This window comes from Corvus hawaiiensis, chromosome 9, assembly GCF_020740725.1.
Source record: "Corvus hawaiiensis isolate bCorHaw1 chromosome 9, bCorHaw1.pri.cur, whole genome shotgun sequence".
In the NCBI taxonomy this organism is placed as follows: domain Eukaryota; kingdom Metazoa; phylum Chordata; class Aves; order Passeriformes; family Corvidae; genus Corvus; species Corvus hawaiiensis.
Window position 1 is genome coordinate 22841743 of NC_063221.1, and position 21438 is coordinate 22863180.

The following is a 21438-nucleotide window of genomic DNA, read 5'->3' on the forward strand; positions in this document are numbered from 1 at the left end:
AGTAGATTGCTTGCCCTGCTGATGTGTTCATCTAGACAACTTGGTCTTTCTTTTGTCCTTGAAAAATTTCTTTCAGTGCTTGACTTCCAGTCAGTGGCTGTGCACAAATCCTGTTACTTGAACCAGGAAGGAAGTTTTCTTTGCAGTATTTGTTACGTGTACTTGCACCCGTTATTATCACTCAGTATAGAGGTGTATAAGGCAGACTGTGCTCATCACCCTTTTAGTTTCTTACCCTGAAGAGACCATGTCTCATCAATTAACTTGACATAATGCACCTGCTTTTCTGGTGCCCAATTTTCTTTAGTCACAGCCTGGAGGTGAGCCCTGCTTTGTGTCCTGCAGGTCACTGATGTCTGTGATAGTAGTCTTTGCAGTGCTGATTGCAAGTGACCCTCCACCTTGCCCCAGCTATATTAAAAGATCCTGCCAGTGGTTCCTTATTGTTCTTTATTCCTTTGTGGTCTTGTGCAAGGTTGCAGATCAGCCACAGCAGCATCTGCTGATCCGTCAAACCTTTTCCCAGGAAAATACAGAAAATACAGAAACTCCTTCTGGAGGAGGTATTTTCTTTCCATCCTAGTGCCAGAGTCAAGGTGCAAGTGCAAATGCCCACCTCAGCAACAGTGTAGTAGAGTTCCAGCTCACCCAGAAAGATCTAGTGCCTGTCCCCTGTCCCAGCCATTGGCTTTTCCTGTGAGTGCTTGTAGCTCCTGCTCCTGGCAGACCAGGGCTAGACCAGATGAACTTGATGCCATTTTCGTTTCTGCTGTGGGTGAACATTTGACAGTGAAGTACTTTGTCTTTTATTGAGCTTCATTCAGCAGTTTTGAATGGTAACACTGAGATGTGTGCAACTTCCAAACTTTTTGGATACCACTTATTGTTGGACCATGGGGTCTGCTGAAGAGCTATCTCCTATTTGTCCATTCTTAATCTGCACTGAGCGCTCTATATGGTTGTTTGTTTTGCTTTTGTTTGGGAAGCACCTCCATTCCAAACACTGCCATATCCACTCCTAAAGTAGTTTTATTTCATTTGTGAGCATTCACTAAGAAGGCATTGCTAATTATCTGGCAAGATGAGTAAACCAGAATTATGTGAGTGCATTACTCAACTGTATTCTTTTAATGTTCTTTCTAAAATAGTCCATCGGATGATCTCCAAGTAGTGCATGGTGTAACTTGTGGGTGGTAGAGCAAACCTGGCATAACAAAAGCTTGGTAGATGGGAGGTTGCAGCCCTTGACATGCAATCCTTTGATCTCTTCTCTGAGAATGTGGGAAAACAACGTCAGTAATGTATACTGTCCAACAAAAGTCAGTGCGTGGAGCAGGCCAAGGAGAGGACTGTGGCGTGGTGCCATTAGAGGTCACAGCAACCTACTGCTGTTATGGCAGATTTAGGGGAATAGCATTCCTGTCAGAGGGGAAGCCTGCTGCCTATGCAGAATATCAAAAGATATTCTTCAGATGAAGGAAAATTAAGCACCACCACTATTTTGTTATCAAAGTTGCTTTTACCCTTAAAAATTCCCTTACTCCATTCCAAGCTATGATGTTCTGAAAGTAATCACTCCCCAGCTTGTAATGGTTGGCAGGGGCTGTCAGTGCTGCCATGTCAAAAACTTCCCCAGGTCTCAAAGTAACTGTCAGAGTTTTCTGTTTATCACCTTTGTGTGTCTCGCCAGCTTGTTGTCAGGTTCAAAGCTCTTTGGCACATGGGCTGCCTTGAGCTCCTGTGTTTATCCCACACGTTTGTCCTGTTCCTGAGGAGGACACCTCCTCAGTGGAGAAGAACAGAACTCTTTATTTGAAAGGGTCTTCCTTAACTGTGCTAATTGCAGTAATTAGTGTCTGTAAGGAAAGCTGTTTATGTTCGATGTAAAAAATCACTTGTTGTAATGTTTCTGTATCATTTTTAGTCTTTTGTAAGGAAATGAGACTTATTTGTTCATTTTGACTGGTGCTTCCTAAGAACTTTTGAACTAGTTGACTGATATATTTAAGGATATTAGACGTATCTGCAATCTCCCAAGCAAAGATGGAAGGGGTCTAATTGTTCACAATCTTTTCCAGTATAAATGAAGCTCAGAGAAGCCATATTGAAAATCAGGAAAGGGAAGTGATTGAATGTCCATATGGATTGAGGAGAATTCTGAGCTCATGGAAGAGAAATCATTGCAGGTTACCAGATACAAAGAAGCTATATCTGACATATGAAATCCCTGATATGAAAACAGTTAAATAGCAGAAGAGAATTTCAGGGAAATATATCTGTTCGCTTTGGTTTTGTTCTCCTCTTAGGCATCTTCTTAAGACCACAGTTAGAGTCAGGATTTGGAGGCAGATGCACTTTTTGTCGGACCCAGCACAGACATTCTGAAATCACTGGTACATTTGTAAATACAGACTAGCCAGAATATTGCTGCTTCTTGGCCCTGGCCAAGAAGGGTCTTTACCTGGGTCATGGTAAAGGAGTTTGGAGCTTTATGGGGGAGAGAGGTGGAAAAATTAGGGGCAAATGACAAAACGTGAAGGGAAGAAGACTCAAAAATTTCCATAGCTGATAGAATTATTCATATGTAATCATTGTGCTTCTGCAGCTTAATGTGTTTGATTTGTGTGTGTGCCTATGCTTGCATAACTTACACCATCTGGTTGCTGCACCATTCACTGGGTATCACTGTAGGCTGTGGTTCCATGGGCATTTCTTTATGCAATTGTGGTGCTTTAATTGAAGGAAGACAGACTGATGAACCTAAACTGAAAGGAACCTGAAGCATAAAAAGCATCCGTTTTAACCTGGTTTTCTTCCTGTATTCAGTTCACCACTCAGCTGCATAAAAGCTTGTCTGAAGGCACGCAGTGACAGTGATGCTGGCCTTTGCATGTCTGAAGTGTTTGTGAAGCTGCCATCCCAGGGCAGTGGATATGAAATCACTGCTATAAAATGTACAGTGCTTGTTCCCTGTGACACTCTCCGTGCAAGGCAATTACACACTGCACCAGAATTTGGCACATAACACGTCTTTGCAGGCGTGTGTAAAGGTCATTGTCCAGAGAAAATAGGAATACTCAACTTAGTGTTCATTCCTAATGAGAACCTTTCAGTTCCTTCAAGTAACTGCTTCAGAAGCTTTACATCACATAGTTTCTCATTTCCATTAGCAGTGAGAACTTGTTCCTAACATCTTCTTCCTTTCTCCCCAGATAATCTGATCAAAGCCATCCTGTCAGCAACCAAAGATTATCGTCTAACTCCAGCTCTTGACAGGTAAGATGAGACACTCAGAATAGAAGGAGTAGAAGTGATTCTTTCCATATGTCCTAAATAAATTTTGTTAGACATTTTTTGCCAGAAATTATTGCCAATACATTTGGATGTGGATGAGTAAATCAGGAGCTGAAAATGGAGTTCTCTTTATAGTAAATCTGTAGACTCTGGAGACCGCTGTTAAGTCAAACATAAGTAGGAAAAAGCATTTACCTTTTGACTGTTTCCTAATCTATTATTTCATATGTTGTTACAAGGTGTCCTCTTGCCCCATTTTCAAATTAGCTAATAGCAGGTTTTCAATAAACACTTTGCTCTTTTCCAGCCTTTCTGACAAAGCAACAGGATCAAAAGAAACTTTAGAGGGAAAGAAGGGACTGGCTTATTTCAGCAATGTTTTTCACTAATACCTCACTCTCTCAAAGTAGGAATGTTTGGTTGTGTTGACCAAGCCTGTGCTAGGATGAACAGGATAGCAGTCTCCTGGGTCCTGTGGTATTTGAATTGATGCCTTTAGAAGAAGCTCCTGTGATTCTTCAGTCCTGTTTGTAGAGGTTGTTTCTGAAACTCACTGGCATGTTTACATTCAGCTTCCCAATGATAGTCCTTTTGTCCTTTCTGTCCTTGCTTTTCTGTCATTCCTTCCATTTGTCCTGCAGTTTTGATTTAGTGCCATCTCCCGGATTAGGGGTAGGATTTTTCAGAAGCTGTCAGAGGTTTTTACTGAGACATGATCTCTTTTCAAAGTCCTGGTAATAATTCCTTCCAGTAGTATTTGACTCAGGCTAACAACACAGTTCCTGCTTTCTAAACACATGGGTTTTATTTCCTGGCCCAGCTCCCCTTCTGCCCACTTTTCATGACAAATTTCATAAGCTTTTCCAGCCTTTCCGTAGGTCTCCACATCTCTCATGCTGATTGTAGAGCTTGCCTGATGTAGCTGGGAGTTACTCTCTGTGTGAAAGTTTATTCTTAGTCTTGCACAGTCGATGTGCTAATTTAGGTTTCTTTGAAGTTTGCCTTGCCTCACAGCAGTGCCAGATAGGGTTAGCCTTCAGATTTTGGATTAATTTGAGAAATTATGTCCAGAAGGTAAAACCCTTTTACAAATGACCTTCTTACAGATTTTGCACACAACTGAGTCTCATCCATCTGGGGTTTATCTTAGTTCTGGTTGGAGAGTTAAGATTTTAATCTGTTGAAAAATCCACATATAGGCTCTTTCAGAAGGTTGCTCGTAGGAAATTAGTGTTAATGACAGAGGGCAGGTGGAAGATTCTTGCAGTGAAGGTTAATGTAATTGTGACCCTTGCTGCTCACCTGTTTTGTGAGGAGTAGAATGTTTCAGGTTTTTTAAAAGTAGTTTTGCAGGAGATTCTGAAACATAACCACTCTAGCATGAGCTGCTCACCTTGGTTTGTGCTCTTTATAACGGGTTTGGTGCAGAGATAGGAAAGATCTAACACTCAAGCCCCGTGAAATGTATGCAAAGTCCCTGAGATAACAAGTGCAAATGAGACCTCAGGAACAGAGTAGTATTTCTGTGGTATTCCAGTAACAAGGTTTGGTGGTGTGTAAACACACAGATATCTGGGGGAAGTACTGTTTCCTTGGGAATTATTGTGATAAATCTGTATCAGTGGATGTTGGTTGTGTAGTACATGTGCCTCACAGTCAAGTACCTCCCAAACCCCTTCCACGTGAGCAGGTCTTAGGAAGGATAAAAATGGAAGTGTGTGTGAGAGAAAGGGACAAGAAAGCTTGGGATAGCAAGCTGCAAGGTGAGAGCCTAAAGGAGGAGGTGGATGGAATTGCAACAGAAGAGTTATTAGGAGAAAGAGCTTGGGAACTGTCGGAGGTGTTAAGGCTGCCACAGTGCTGCTCTGGGACACCAGCTTGTTGAGTAGGGCACAGATGAAGACTTGGGTATGGTTCCAGAAATGTTCTTCAGCTGTGGTCCTCACTGAATTCCAGTGCTGGCAGCAATGGGTATCTGCCATTTTGGATTCCTGAAAAGTTGATGGAGCAGACTGGTGGAGGAAGGTTAGCTCCTTCCTCATCTTGTCTCAAGCTCCAAGCATATCCTAACAGTTACTCTCCCTGGCAGCCCCAGGGTGCTGGGAGCAGAGCCTTGAATTTGGCTACTCCCTTCCTGCTCACTGGTCAAGCAGAAAGTCCAGACCTCTCCCCTTTGCTCAACACCATGGAGCAGCTGGAGAAGGCCTGACTTTAGGGACCGTGAAAGATCCCTTCCAACCCAAACTGTTCTTGGTTCTATGATAAAGGACTGAGTAAATGTCTTATTGTGGAAGACCTAGATAAGAGACCCAACTCAAGTCTGTGAGGTACAAGGGGTCATGTTTGGGAGATCTTGTGAAGCCTTCCACTTGTAGGCTCTCAGAAGTCTAGTGGGCTGATTCTAGAAGCATGAAAAAGGCTCCAGGTTCACCCTCTTTTCAGCAAGGAGTTACACCAACATTTTCTCTGTTGGCAAAGCCAGTCTAAGAAGCCATATTTGCTGCTGCTGCTGCCCTTCTCCTTGTGCTGCTGCTGTTGTTTGAAAAGGGACTTTAAAGTGGATCAGTGAGATGATCCAGTTTATGAGTTTTTGTCTCAACCCAGGTTATTCCAATGACTTCATTTCCAGAGCTCCCTGTCCACTGAGAGTGTGGGCACAGAGCAGAAGTGGCAGCAGGTGAGGCAGAGACTGGAATGGGTGGGGAGGGTGAGCACTGCCCAGCCAACTGGAATAAGTGTTCGTGTAACTATACACTGGAGGCAGCTTTCCCAGGGGAAGGGTGGGAGAGGCAGGAAAGGTGAGGTCAGAGCAGTACATGAGAGCATAGGAAGGAAAGAGAGGATTAGAGTTGTATGGTGGAGGATCTCTACACCAAGCCTTTGGTCTTGTTCCTACCCAAGCTTCTCCTTTTCTGCCCTCCTTCACAAAGCTGATCCTTGAGAGGTTGCATTCACTTGCCTCTTATAAGCCCTGGAAATTAACTTGTTTGTTTGATTATCCCTGTGCTAAAGGGCATCCTGATGCACCTTTCCTGACACAATGTACTGACATGGTGCTGAAATGAGGCAAACGTGATCCTTCCGGGTGTGCATGCACTTTTCATCATCCCACAGCAGCTTTGCCAACTCACTTCAACTAATCCCTCCATTGTGTTGTAACTAGCAGCAGCTGGAGGGCATGTGAACAAAGGCTGTGGTTCACACCTGTAACACCACGTACCTGGTGCCCTGCTTTATTCATGACTCCTTATTACAGCACTGTTGTGTTGAACAGTAACCTGCTCCTGCTCCAGGGCAGAGGGTAGGTGAAGTTGCAGTGGCTGAAGCTGCACTGGCGTTTGGGAGGGTAGTTACAACTCATCCCTGAGCTTGTCTGGAAAAGATTGGAGATCCAGGAACTTTCTCTAGAACCACTGACCTCTTCCTTCAGAGCTGGCATGTCTTTCTCCCTAACACAGGTGGTGGTGGGCCTCATCTTTGAAACTTCTTGCCCTCCATTGGCTTTTCCAGGCCCACTGACATTAATGACATTTTCACTGCTTGATTTAGTGACTCCTCCAGTGGCCTGTCCCTCACTCTGCAAATGGATCAGGGCTTGATTTCTAATTCCACAGCCCATCTGCTGGCTGGACTTCAGTGGATTTTCGGGTTACCTCTCTGTGGTGATGACATGTAAATTTCCTATGTAAAGACATAAATATAAAAACCTGACTGACCTTTTTTGTATTGCCTCCAGGTGGTAATGAAAGAAAACTGAGAGTTTGAGTTATAACTATCACAGTCTTTACTAATGCAGTATATTACCTGAACAAGTGAGGAAGGAATTTGATAGAGCAAGAGAGGTGAGTGTGTCCATCTGGTTCAGGTTGATAGCACCCATTTAAGTAACAGCAGCCAGATCAAACCAGAATATGCTAAGCCTCCTTAAGCACCAGCTACCCTAAAGATGTATTTTTAAATTATTCTGTTATATCTTTCCTCAAAGCCTTCCATTCCAAAATTGCGTAAAGAAAGGCTTTTTCTCCCCGATAAATCCCTGAAGCACTTCGATAAGAGAGGAAGGGGAAGTAGGAATTGCTACAACACATACATGTGTTTACAATGCTATATTGTTCAAGAAAATCTGCATGAATCCTGCTTTTGGTGTAGATGAACTCAACCTTGGAGTGTCTGTGTCAGGAGTCTGTACATCTGGCTGCAGCTCCCACCTTAGGGCTTTAGGGAGTATCTGTTGTGGAAAGTCCATGACCATCCTTCATACCACCCTGGTAGCAAACTGAAACATGGGCTGTGTCTGATGTGTTCAGTCCTTGAGCTCTTCTGGAAAAGAAATAGAGCTTTGACATACTGTGTAAACAAGCACAAAGGTGTTTGCACGCTTCTTTGTGGAGAAACAATTGAGCTGTAACCGATGCTGCTTGCACTGTGTGTTTCTTCACCCAGAAACTTGCCTGGAGCCAGCAATGACTATGCAGGTTTCCCATGCTTAGGCACCATCAGTAGACAGAGTACATTTGAAAGAAATTTAAGCTGTTAGAAGATCAAAGATGAGACCTTAGGGTCAGATAGTTACTAATGAAAAATCTTATCTGCAGACTTAAGGAAAAAGGAGAATGCATTTAAATATGTCAGAACCATGAGGGTAGAAGAGTGGTTCAGATATGAAGCTGGGCAAAAGTGATTAACCTATCAGTTACAGTGAGTAAAGGCAGATCTATTCAGTTAAGTATTTGTTTCACTTTTGGGGGTAAAGATAGAAAGATGTCTCATTTTACAGCAACAATGAAATACTTTGTGAATTTTTTATTAGTAACTACAAGGATATTAAAGGACAATTGTATGTATTTTTAAGTCAGTAAGCACTGAAGAGTGTTTAAAGAGTTAACTAAAGAATTATTTTTGTTATTTCTGTTTGTTTTTTAGCCCTTCTTGAAATGTTTGATAGATCAGCAAATGTTGTGCTATTCCTGGAGAAATATGGGAGATAATAAAGAGATGGTTGTAAGTTGATTAGTTTGGTTTTGCAGGAGAATCCTGCAGAGGACAGAGCTAGGATGGTGGCATAACTGATGTTATGTTACTTTGGATTTGTGGAAATGAAATCTTGCCATATAGAGGATGTATTTTTTGGATGAACTAGAAGCTTGAATGATAAAGGTAATCTCTTAGAGGCACACATTAGTTATTTGTCTCAGTCCATTATGTTCTGATTCTATACTACACCACTTAGAGGTATCCTTTTTAGAACTAGGATATGTTACACAGCTTTAAAAAGTTATTGTCAGAGTTGATAATTAATCCTTTAGTGACACCTCTTGTGTAATCCTGCTGGCAGGTGTTCACAGGGGCTGAAACCAGTCTGGAGTAAATGTGAAATTACACTAAGAAAATTTGCCAGAACCAAAGACTGGGAAAGTAAGGAGTAGAAGGGCCAGGTCAGTCTTAGCTGTTTTGTTGCATCCTTCACTGGAGTCAAATCAAAAATCAGGCATCACAGAGGTAACAATGCAAGTCATGTTTACAAGATGAAGATTATATTCTGCAAACCAATGACTGTAAGAAGAGGATTGGAATGATGTAAGTAAAATCTCTGTGTAAAAGGCACTCTGCCTTGAGCAGCATTAGCTCCGCATGCTGATCTTTCCAGAATCAGTACTTTGGAGATCTGGAGAGAAGTTGAGAATTGTTCAGGGAGGTACTGCAAGAGTGACTCAAGACCTAGAAGAGCTGCTATACTGTGCAAGATGTGATGAGCTCACTCCAGTTTATATGGTCAATAGAAGATTACGAGTGGGCTTTAATCAGTCTGAGTCCTGTGTGGGAACTGGGCCATGAAGCTGCTGCAATAGCTTAGGCTGGTGGAACTGGTTCTTTTATCTCTTGTGCAGCAGTTCATGCTCACCAGTCTGTCCTGTGAGAGGAAAATGTTTATACACAGTGCTTTGTCAGCAAGTGGATCTTATGCAGATGTGGAAGGGACTACTGACAGTAGATGGTGCTTTAATTTAGCAGAAAAGCGAAGAAAGCGATTAAGTGGTTTGAAGATGAAACAAGAAGATCTGTATTCAGAATTGCTAACAACATCCTAACAGTAAGAGGATAGAGTGGAGTGCCTGGAGCTTGCAGCATTTGGATTTCAGCATGGTATTCTTCAAAACAGAAAATTCAGAGTCATAGCTGAGAGACAGCTGAGTAGAGAAATTACAGCATTTCACCCAGCAGTCTGTTGTTCAGGCGGCCAAACTTTCCTGTCATAATCATCAAAAGAGTGTATTTCCATCTGAAATGTCACTTGGCCAGAACCGAACTATGTCCTTCTCCCTCCTGCAGCACCTTTTCCTTAAAGGTTTTGACAAAGCTGTTACCATCTTTGTCACTTGCTTTGGTGTACTTGGGGCTGACTCTTCCTTCCCTCTTTGTCACAATATACTGCCTGAACCAGTTCTTGTGTCTGATTTCTCCTTGTTGCCAGAGCTGTATTTTTTTTTATTTTTTTTTGCTATGCCATCATGTATAAAAGTCTTTCTCTGTTGTGGTTTGATTATCACAAACACACTTCTTCAGCCCTTGGGGACACTGGGCTAATATGTCCATCTGCTTGAGGAAGTTTTTTCTTTTGGAAAGGCTCGGATCTTGCAGTGGAACTTTATCTGGGCAGGGGAAGCTGTTCCTGAGCATTTCTTGGTGCTGTTAATTCTGCACGTGTCTCCAGCTAATGGCTCTGTCAGCAGAGTGACCTTCAGTGGTTTAGCTCAGTCTTTTGAGTGCACTCCAGCTCTGCTCTGCAAAAAAGGGATCCCACATAAGTAGAGTTTTCCTCACGCTGGCTCTTTAGACTTACCACAGAGATGACAGCCTAGAAGCGACCAGTTGACTGTGCCTGCAACTAGGAAGGCTGCCTAGCTCAGGAATCTGCTCCAAACAACTGATTGCCTTGGACCCTTTCCGAAAAAGGCTCTGCAGACACGTATTCCTTCAGTGAACTACCAGAGATGGAGGCATGTTGCCAGAAGAGCCAGCTGCATTTGGGATTAGATGGCTGGAAAGAAGTCCTTTCTCTGTCTTCAAAACAAAATCGCTTTTTAACATCTGCTGCAGAGAGTTCTCGTGACTCGGGGTTCCACAAGAAGCTGTTCTCTTCCCTCTCTTTCCTGTTTCTTTGTTAATTAAGGTTATTTTCCTTCCTCACCTATTGTGTCTCCATATATGTTTCCGACTGGACAGGCATGCGTGTGTGGGTCTTTCTTTCTCTGAATTTAATGTTTTTCTGTCTCTTGAAGTCTCACGATAGCAGCAGCGATTTTGCTCTCAGCAAGGTGAGCACACCCCAGATAACCTGGCAAGATCTTCCTGCACTCATAAAATTGCTTGGAGAGAAGACTTCCTCACTAAGCCTTTGGTTTATTGTTATTTCAGTGCTGAATGAATAATGAGACGGTTTAAGTAAACAGATGGGTTTGATTCAAGCCCATCAGACCAGGGGTGTGGGGGAGAGGAGCTGCTTGTCCTGACAGCTCATCTCATTAGGCCACACGTGGTGCGAGGTGTTGAAAGCGGTTTATCACGTGTAATGCCTGGGCATGATGAGGTGAGCTGGGGATCAAGTGTATCTCTGTCTCCCTCTTAGTTCTTGGTATTTACAGAGGTTTCCTGTAGTTTTCAGATGCGTGCAAACTAAATATGTACTCTCTGCGTGTTTGAAGTTCTGTTAAAAAATCACCTCTCTCCTCTGTTTCTTCCAGTCTCAGCTGCCGGCGATGTATTATTGTGGGAAATGGTGGAGTACTTGCAAATAAGTCACTGGGATTAAAAATTGATGACTATGATGTTGTTATCAGGTGAGTCTTTGGCATTACAGTTTTCTTGTCACATATTCAGTTTCTGTATCAGTTCACTTGTTGTGCAGGCAAACTTTAACCTGTACTAGTGACAATATCCATTTGTATGGAAGCATTAACTTACAGGGAGAGGAAAAATAGATCTGAGCTTTAAAAGGTTTGTTATAAATGATGATCACATCAAAGGGTAAAGGCACTCCTCAATCTTTCTGTTTTCCACAGCTTCTTGGGAATGTGGTCTTTTGTATGATATAACTTGAACCTTCCTTTCATAGCTCCTTTCTAAAAGCTGCTGCTTTTGTGATGCCCTTAGGTGGTGAAGCAGTAACTCACTCTGTTGGATCTGCTCCCAGATATATCCCCTACGTAGCTCAGGGGAGTATTATTGGTCATACACATGTAGCATTCCCCAGGAACTACACCTCACAGTCAGGATGGGCAGGACTAAGAATGGTGCAGCATAGGATGTTAGGAAGCAGGAAGCCTCTATGAGAGAGGACCCAGTAGTGATTAAACACCTGTAAGTGTGCCCTAGAAACTGGCAATACTTTGGCTCTGTGTCACTGCAGATGACAATGTTGAATAAGGGAGCAGAAGCAGAGTGGTGGGAGTGCAAAGGACCACAGTCAAAGTTAGGACTTCTTGCTTTTGCAGAGGACGTGGATCATCACCATCTCAGAATGCCTGAAAAACGTGCTGATATGTGAAATCACAGGTCTAGTCATAACTCTTAGTAATAAATCTGTCAAGTCAGGGAGGCGTTCTGGGTGACTGGAGATTAACAAACATAATACCTGTACTAATGGAGAGTGAGAGAGTGTGTGTAGGAGGGAGAGAGGATGTGCTCTAGGGAACTATAGACCCATTAGTCTGACCTGAAAAAAATAAACTGCAGAGTTTTTCAGCAGGTTTTGAGTCATGAGTAACAAAATATTATGATGGTAAATAATAAAAGTGGGATAAACTTCAATGTAAGTTTATAAAACTGGTTTAACATAGTCTAAATTGGTATTTTTTTCCTTAGTAAGATAACTGATTTCATATTAAAGGAAATGTATCTGATACAATCTCTCTCAACTTTGGTCAACTTTAAGATGTGGTGCCAAATAGCAAATTCTTAGCTATGGTAGAAGAAAGAAAGAGATTAATAAAAGAATTTAAGACAGGCATTAATTGTCACAGTCTCTATTCTCTCCCATGTGTCAGGAAAGAATAGAAAATACAGAGAGAAATAAACATCCTCTAACTCTGGACAAAAAGACCAAGAAGATCCTTTTCAGTCTTTGGTTCCTGTGAATGGTTCCCTGCTTCTCCATCAGTGTGCTGGACACGGGGATGTCTGTTCAGAACAAGACAAAATTTTTACAGCCTTCTCCTAGTTCATCCCACTATCAATTGCTAACAAAGAGCTCTTACTACTTGTCATAGTCAGGTGACTTGTAGTTATTTCAGCTGAATTAAAGTGCGGTTATAGCCTTTCCTTGGGCTCAGATTGTTCAAAAAGTAGCAAAAGGATGGTTTCAATCCATCTGGACTAAGCCACCCACTAAGATTTACATCAGAAAGTTCCACTATTTAATTTCCAAATGAAAAGTTCAACTTCTTCTCTCCACATCAGTAAATCTATGTCAGTTTGCAAGCTGAGAGGATAAGAGGGCAGCTAAGCACCTGTGCTGTTGGTGGGATGGATAAAGGAGAGAGAAGTCAACTGTAAAGGTTAAATGAAGCCAGGTGCTTGGATATGTATCCAACTGCTTGCTTTATTCCTGTGGAAGCTGGGGAAGTCCCTTGTATTATAACATCCTTTTTCATACACTGCAGAACTCCTTTGAAGGATGATATTTGGGACCTAGGTGAAGTGAAAAAATGTGGTACATTTGTGGACAAAGGAGTGATCCAGCAGTATGTGGAGTTCTTTGATGCCTCATGTGTTACCACGTGAGGATTGCTAATTGCAGCAAGAAATTTTGTTCTTGTGGTGAAGGTAGTCCAATTCAGTTTTGTCAGTTCTAAAAGGGCTTGGAGTGAGTTGCTGTTTTTCTTTAACTAGACATTATCAGGTTTCAGTGCAGATGTTATTCCCAGCTGTCACACTGTTTACCTGGCAGGACTTCTTGCAGCAGTCAGTCATCCAGGCTCTGAAATGCCTCCTTAGAATGGATTGCAGACAGGGCAAAAATAAGCGTGTATCAGAAATTCCTGTTTAGAACCAGGTAGGGATTCACCTGATGGTGAAACTTGAGTGGTATCTGAAAGGATCTTCATGGTGCCAAGTTTAGGAGTTAGTGTCTCTAAGCTCCATCTGTAATCAGCGAACATAGAGAGAAAAACACTCTGAAACTTCCTGTGGAGAAAACTGCCTGTCCATGGGCAGTACAAGGAGGCCTGACGTCCTAACTGAGGTTTTCCAAGATTTAACTGTATTTCTAACCACCAGTGCATTCTGCCTGGGAAGGGGTTTGAGGTGTGGAGTCTGCACCTTCGTGGACATGGGCTGTGGCTGCCAGAACTTTTCCTGCTCCATTGCCCACGCTGCCCTCGGGGCACTGCCCCTGGGCCTTGATGGTGCTGGCTCCATCTCTGTGGCTCCATCAGCAGTTCACTCTCTCCTTTGCTGGAGACCTGAGTTCATCTCACCTGGGGAAATGGTTTGATTTATGTCCTGTCTAGAAACAAAGTAGGGTTCCCAAGTTTTGGGAGTGTTAACAAAGTAAGCAGCAAAACAGTGAACCCAGCAGTTGGGGATGGGAAAAACCCTGCCAAAGAGCTGCACAGTGACATTTGAGACAACTGCAGACACCTCCTCATCCTAAAGAAAACAAATGAAAATATGTAAAACTAGCTTTCTTTGCATAGTATTCATAGTATTTATAGTGTTGGTAGTATTCTGTTACCCTTAGAGCTACATGCTTTTGCTTTATATAAGGTCATCCACCCCAAAGAGACACAACACCTTAAAGTTTAAATACTGCCCACAGAAAAAGTGAGTGATGTGTGACTGTGCCGTCAGCAACAGAGGAAAAAGCAAGGGACCAGGCTGGCTGGGAGCATTGTACTCAGGTCTAGTTACCTCAAAGTCAGGCTACAAAGCAAGGGTTTATAAACCATGGAAAAAGACATCATCTGCTGTATTAATTGTGGTGGTGCTGATTCTTAAGTTTTTTGCCTTTAATGTTTTATTCCTGGTGATAAAGTAAGTCTTTTTGCTAAAAATGCGTAAGAATGTATTCCTCTAGATTTTGAATATAATTTCAGATTTTGTAGAAATTTTTCTTCTGCTAAAAGTTTTCCAATGTAAAATGCTTACCCCGGCTGGAAGAGACAAATCCAGATTCTCATTAACATTCCTACATGGCAAAATTTGCAGTCCATAAGCACTTTCCAGTGTACTGAACTACACCAAGTCAAGAATGCTGCAATAATTCAAGCAAGCAATGCTGTGCCATCAGAGGCTGCTGTTTGATGTCAGCAAGAGTTGTATTCCAAGTTACATGAAATTTCCTCAGCTTTGGGTTTTTAGTTTTGAATAGAAGTTCTGAAAACTTTAATGTCATGAAAGTCATCATTGCTGTTCATGCCAGAGCAGTTCACTTTTCCAAGGGAAAAAACTTTATTCCTGAGAAATATTTTAACAAAAACACAGCTAAATACATAGCATCTCCTTAGAAATCAGTATCCCTAAGAGAAAAGCTGTGCAACTGCTTGAGTGTTTTCAGAGTGGGATGCACTTCCAGAATGATGCAGAAACTCCGTGGAGTCAGTGAGACTGCAGTGGTGCTGAGCCTTGTCCTGGCTCAACCTCCTCCTTTGTGCTGGCATTGCAAGGCAGCTCACCCTCCAGATGGGCCAGTTTGGGGATTTAAACCAGGTGCAGATTGTTTCTTTGGGATTTTTTTGAGAATTATTAGTTGGCTTATTTCCCTAAGTGGCCTCACTGCAGGCAAATTGAGCAGTGTAAACTCTGGACTGGGGTTGGAGAATGAGACAAGTTTCAGTTTGTTTAAACTGATGTGGAACTGCATCATCTCTTTCAGCACAGTCTTGCAGAACCCAAGTAACACATCACAGGAGCAATGGGCTGTTAAAATACTAATGCTTAGTTTGTTACTCTAAATTTGCAAGGACAATATTTTTCACTTTCCTTTTCCAAAGCCTCCAACCCTATTTAAATCACAGGAGTGGATATGCAGAAATGGTTTGCATTATATTCAATGACAGAATTTAAGTAACTTCTCATTAAGCTGTTGTCACTTGGTACAAACCTCCGTAAGTGTTTGTGATTAAGAACTGCAAGAGTTAACATTTGCTACTGTAGCAGCTGCTACAGGGAGCTCTTGCCCAGCGGTGATTGCTGTGTCATCAACACACAGGAGTGTAAGTGGGAATCTGAGTGTAAGTGGGAATCCGTGACAGTGTCTTCTCTGGTTGCCCTGCAGGCTGAACTCGGCTCCAGTGAAAGGCTTTGAAAAAGATGTGGGTGGCAAGACAACACTCCGGATCACATATCCTGAAGGTGCAATCCAGAAAATGGAGCAGTATGAGAAGGATTCCCTGTTTGTTCTGGCAGGATTCAAATGGCAGGATTTCAAGTGGCTGAAATACATTGTTTACAAGGAGAAAGTGGTAAGAACACTGTCAGCTGACACTGTGAAGGTCACCTAATTAATAATGGTGGGCAAATATTATGTCACCATCAAACTTGCCACATTTTTGTCTGAGGAGAGTTCCACTGTGTGTCCTGCTTCATTTAAGTGAAGACTTCCTTTACCTACATGGACTTCAGCTTTAATTAAATATGTTTTACAAAGACATCTGTCTGTAATCTGTGTTGCATCACAGATGAGGCTTGCTATTCAAGATTGTTAGTGTGTACTATGAACAATTAAATTAATTTTTAGTTATCTTAAAGAGTATTTTAAAGGACCAGCTTTTGCATGGATTTTATGGACTCTTAGGATATAAGAGCAGAGGAAGGAAAAGAGCAATGGTAAGGGGAAGAAATGGGAGTTTGGGGACAAGGATGTGATGTCACAGGAGGGGAAGAGGAGACAGGAGACAGCAGCAGCACAGCAGCACAACTTGTTGAAAAGGCTACAATCAGACTTAATGTGACCTCCTGAATAGCACGAGCCATTATATTTTGCTCAGTTACTGAGATTCATGATTTGTGTTTGGTTAAAGTGTCATCCAGAACAGTATCAAGTCTCATTTTAAAACACTGAAATGGTGAATACACTGCTTTCCCTATGTAAACATTTTACCCCCTCATTTGCATGAGTGCCCTTCTGAAGCACCATGGACCTGTTAATAGTCAGGGTTGCTCTCTGTAATTTACCTACCCCGAATGGAATCAGGTTGAATGACTTTTCATTCAGTGGATTGTTTGTCTGTGTCAGGAAATCCCGAATAAATAGTGGGTATAGTTCTTGTTTTACAAATCTTATATATCAGTTTTCAAATGTTGCTTAATGACTTTTCAGCAAATAACAAGACAAATGGATTAGCATTCAGGAGATGGCATATTATATTGTGTGTTTAGAGACAGAGAGAGGAGGTTGGCAGCTCATCACTTACAGAACGAAACAGTCTGGGAATATAATTGTATACGCTTGTTACAGAGATGGCCTTAAGGGCTCATACTTTGCTCTTGTCTAACACTGGCACCAACTTGCAATTATTTTCTTGCTACCAGACAGATGAAGTTACCTGTCACCCTCTGGGCAAGCACAAGTGGGCTTTTGTAACATGAATAATTGAGTCAAATGTAATTTTCTTTGCTTTGTGTCAGGCTCTTGTTCCTCATTCAGGGAAAGGGAAAGCCCTGGAAGTGTCAGTGCCCTGCAACCTGAATGCAGTTGCAAGGACTCCTAGCGTTTAGCTGGAAGTTCAAAGGATGGGTTGATTTACTTCAAAACAAATTGAATTTCCACCTGCTGCTTGCTGTCAAGTCATCATCACTAGATTCTTGTGTGGTATTCCCTGCTCTTGGAAAGATGCAGCAAATAGTCTGTCAAAACTTGCTATACTGGGGAGAGTGATTGCAGTTCTCTTAACTGAGTGCTTCAGTGCCCAGCTTGGCAGAGAGCAGAAAGAACTTGAGCTTTGTGCATTACTTCAGTGTTCTTGTGATTGGCTCCTTACCCTTCTGTTCTTCAGAATAAACACTCTGGGGTTTTTTCAGTTCTTTTAGGTGATGTTTTCCAGATCTCTTAATTCCTGTTGCTCTTTTGAATGCTTGTAGTTAATTCATTTTTTTCTTAAAGAGCAGTGCCCAAAAATGTACAGACTACAGCAAAAAGGAGGAGCAAAGAGATAATTAATTAACCTCACAGTTCTCACTCTTTATATATCTGGTGTTTCAATGGCCTTTTCCACAGTGGCATGGAACTGAAGGTGATCACCGGGTTCCTGGAGACTCCAGGTCGCAGGAAGAATTGGAGAGCAGCCACTTCCCCCACTCCACACCCTGTGCTTGTGCTGTTGGCTTCTCGTGCCAAAGAGCAGCACTGTGTACTTGTCCCTACTGATCCTTTCTTCCAGAACGCTCCTCCAGATTGCCAAGTTCCTTTGGCAGAGCTTCCCAGCATACCTGCCATTCTTTCCAGATTTATGTCCTCTGCAATTTAATAAACATACTTTTTACTCCATCATCCAGGTTGGTAATGAAAACACTAAACAATGCTGGTTCCTAGGCAGACCCCAAAGTATCAACATCCTTCCATTTCTAGAGTGAGCCCACTGAGAACTCCTCGATAGCTTTTTGGCCACTTCCGAGCTTGTATCACAGTCGTATCATCAATAACATTTTTGGCATGTTTGTGAAAGCAATCTGTCAGAAGCATTACTGAATTCCAGTTCATGTCTTGCTTCTCCCTGACAGTAATTTTTCATCTGTATAAAAATTTTTTTTTAAAAAATGATTTGCTCTTGACAAATCCACCTGGGTTGCTACTCAGTCTGTTATTTTTTTTCAGGTGCTTACAAATAATTAATCCTGCTCTTCTGGGAATTGAAATAATAATTCAACTCTCTTCCCTTTCTTGCCTTATTAAGGCTAGGCACTACTTTTGTCCATTTTTCAATCCTTTGACCCCCTACCTGTTCTACACAAGCTCCCAAGGGGAATCAATGTTAGTTGTTGAGGCTGCTGAGCCAGTTTGTGGAGTAGTTTAGGATGCAGCCCAGGTGACTGGAAAACATCTGTCTTGTGCTCTCTAGTCTTATTTCTCTCTATTTGAGGCTGAGATCTTGCTGTCACTGGCTTTAGCTGCAAGTGGGTGGCTTGCACAGCTGCTTTTTCTAGAGGAAACCAATGCAGAAAGTGCTGTCTCTTAGATAGGAATGACTCAAGAGAAAACTAACAGTGCTAAGGGAATAGCACGCAGGCGTGTTTGTTCTAGTAGTGAGTGTTAGTATTTTCATCAGTGTGTGGTAAGTTCAAAATGACAAGTGCCTGCCCAGTGCTCTCTGTTAGGATCTTGTTTCTCTCTCAGCGGCTTTTCCAGAGAAAGGGGAGTTTCTTAGTTTCCTGGGTTTATCTAGAGGCACGACCTGAGAGATTTGTATGCCACAGCTTCTTATTCCTTATCTGACATGTCCCTCTGCAAGACTTCCTCCCTGTTGCAAACCAGTGGTTACAGTCAGGAGTCTGACCTCAGGATGGAGAAAGGGAAAATGGAAGCACCCTGCTGCACAACTGCTGTGGAAGTCGACACGTTCCTCAAAAGAAAAGGGCTGATCTCTGCCCCCGATATTTCCTTTGTCTGTGACTGTTGATGACAACTGCGCGTGTCCGTGGTACAGTCACAGGTGGGTAATGAAACCTTCTGAATTCCTTCAGACACCTGGAGCAGCTTGGACCTGCTGGACCAGAGATTCCGGGTCGGGTACTGGGATCCTTGCTTAGTCCTCTCTTGAGTAAGTGAAATCAAAGGCAGTTAATCTGAGAAGGAGTAAATAAAAGGCGAGTGGCTATTTATTGCTGGGTCAGTGGACAGATAAGCTTATTCTCCCTGCAGCTGAGAGGGATTTGCTCGGTGTTGTATTAGTCTTTTGGCAGCACTTGCATACTGAGGAAGGGGTAAGTGCTTTGTAGAGAGGAGGATTTTCAGAAGATGTTACATGGAAAAAGAATCAGTGTGATGCAGAAGCAGCAGCAGAACAGTGGGGCAGGGGATTTGACATGTTACATACAGTCTGGTGCAACAGCCTCCTGGAGAGCTGTGTGATGCCTTAGTGCCCTGGGAGACACTATATCCAGAAAGAGGAGCAGTGGAATATGGATGTAAGGAAAAATAAAAGCTCAACTGCTTTTTATTTCACACTAAACCAGAAATATCTGGAAGCAAGTAAAAACTTGAAAGAAAATGTTAGTCTAGGAAAAGGACAGTTTTGGCTAAATATTCACTGTCAGCAGCAAAACAAAGGTAGTCTCCATCACAGAGTTCTGGCTGAGCTGGCACTCCAGAGTGCAGTCTTGTAGGAAGTTAGAGCAGTACTGTATCACCAGAGAATGTAGACCTGCCTTTAAGAAGGGGAAGGGTGAGTGAATCTGAGCGACTAAAACACTGGTAACGTAATTTCAGTCATTTGACAAGCATTGAAATAAACTAAAGGAGAAAATCATTGCACTGGTTGCATCTAAAAGGAGTATGGGATGGAGAAAGGTGACACGGTTAGCAGAGGGGAGTATTGCACCATGCTGACCTAGTAAGTCAGTGTACAAGTGGAAGGGAAGTGGGTTGGAGTCCCACAGCCTGCAGTTGCATGAACTCATGGCTGTTGCAGAAGGGTCACAGATGTGAGCTGTTTGTGCGTCTGCGGTGACTGGTCTGGCAGTGCTGACTTGGAATCATTGCTGCAAGAGCCTGTGACACTTTCAGGCACCCCTTTGCTGATGAAACAACTGCTGCCAGTGCATCCCCAGAGGGGGATTACTCATGGACAGTCACTCAGAACAGTTACACTTTCTCCTGGACTGCAATTTTTGCCAAGAGACTTAATCTATATATATTGTGATCCACCCTGCTGCTTCCCACTGCTGGTACCCTCCTGCATCTGCCTGGGTCTCTCAGTGACAAAAACTTTTTCTGAATACACAGAGTACCAGAGGAATTGCAGGGGGAGGGATATATATCGCTCTTCTTAAAATAAGAGTCAAAAGCTGAAAGTTTCTCTATTGCATGGAGAGTAGATGCTTCCTGAAACAAACAGGAATTTACAAGCTCCAGACATGAAAAGCAGCCATCTCAGCCTGGTACTGAGGCCAGTTCCAGGGTGGTTTCTTGCCTGTCATTAGTGAATTAGAGGGAGCTCTCTTGCTTGCTAGGGCTCACATCCCTGAACATCTAGCGCATGGCAACAAAGCAGCCAAGTGAGGCCAAAGGTGCCACTAGAAATTGGCAGCTCACGAGCTTCCTGCTCATGTAGTAATGAGCCTGTGGATGATTCCAGTGGGAATCTCTGCAGCCTTTGCCAGGAGGAGTCACTTGTGCAGAAAGCGCCTGCAGCTCCTAGAAGTTCTCTTTGATAGTGAAAGTCATAGGAGCAAGTGAGCACCTGCCTGTGAGCGAGGCCAGGCTGGGTTGTCTGTCCCTTGCAGGGACATGTCTCTGACAACTTGCACACAGCAGCGGTGCCCTACAGCCGTCATTCTCCAGCAGTGGGCACAACATAACCCCTGCTCCTGTGTCACAGCATGTCACTGCTGCTTGCAGAGACCTTGTGGATGTTGCAGCAGGGAAGGTTTTATTTAAGTTTTTATTTGGGAACTTCATTATTGTATTAACCCAACGGCTTACTCCTAGTCCTGGTAAATGTGTGTTATGATACCTTCCTGGCACAATCAGTGAGTGTTGCTGTGCTGGAGCCAAGGCCGGATTGTTGCCAGCACTTGTGCTGTCTACTGAGCTTTTGTTTAGAGCTCCTCTTCTTCCATTAGTTAATGGCCTTGTCATGCTGCATGTTTGCTAGGGCAGCCTGTGAATGTCACAGCCCTGTAGTTCACTGTGGATTCCTCAGATATGAAATAGCCTTACCTGTGGGCTGGTTTACATCCCTAAAACAAACCTGAGGAGCCATCATGCTCTTCCTGTCATCTTCAGGAAAATAGTGAGGCTGTGAATCTGTTGTTGCTGTCCAATCCCAAGTAAAGCTTCATTCACATGCGTGTAGTTTCAGCTTGTTTGGAGCTTGAGACTAGCACTTGAGCAGGTGGTTTCTCTGGGTCTGCACTAGGGAGGAAGAATCTGCTTTTTCCAATGCTGTCTCTTGCCTTTGGTGACAAATGGAGTGGCCAGTGCTACTG

General features: G+C 42.9%; 1 protein-coding gene across 9 annotated transcripts in view; it reads left to right on the forward strand.

Annotated features, from left to right (window-relative positions):
• Positions 1 to 21438, forward strand: part of ST3GAL3 (ST3 beta-galactoside alpha-2,3-sialyltransferase 3) — a 189868-nt gene that overhangs the window by 128515 nt on the left and 39915 nt on the right. For all 9 annotated transcript variants that reach the window (XM_048312278.1, XM_048312276.1, XM_048312274.1 and 6 more), the window contains 3 exons: positions 3213 to 3276; positions 11037 to 11132; positions 15569 to 15755. In XM_048312278.1, the coding sequence (XP_048168235.1) occupies positions 3213 to 3276; positions 11037 to 11132; positions 15569 to 15755 (347 nt within the window). The remainder of the gene's footprint in view (positions 1 to 3212; positions 3277 to 11036; positions 11133 to 15568; positions 15756 to 21438) is intronic.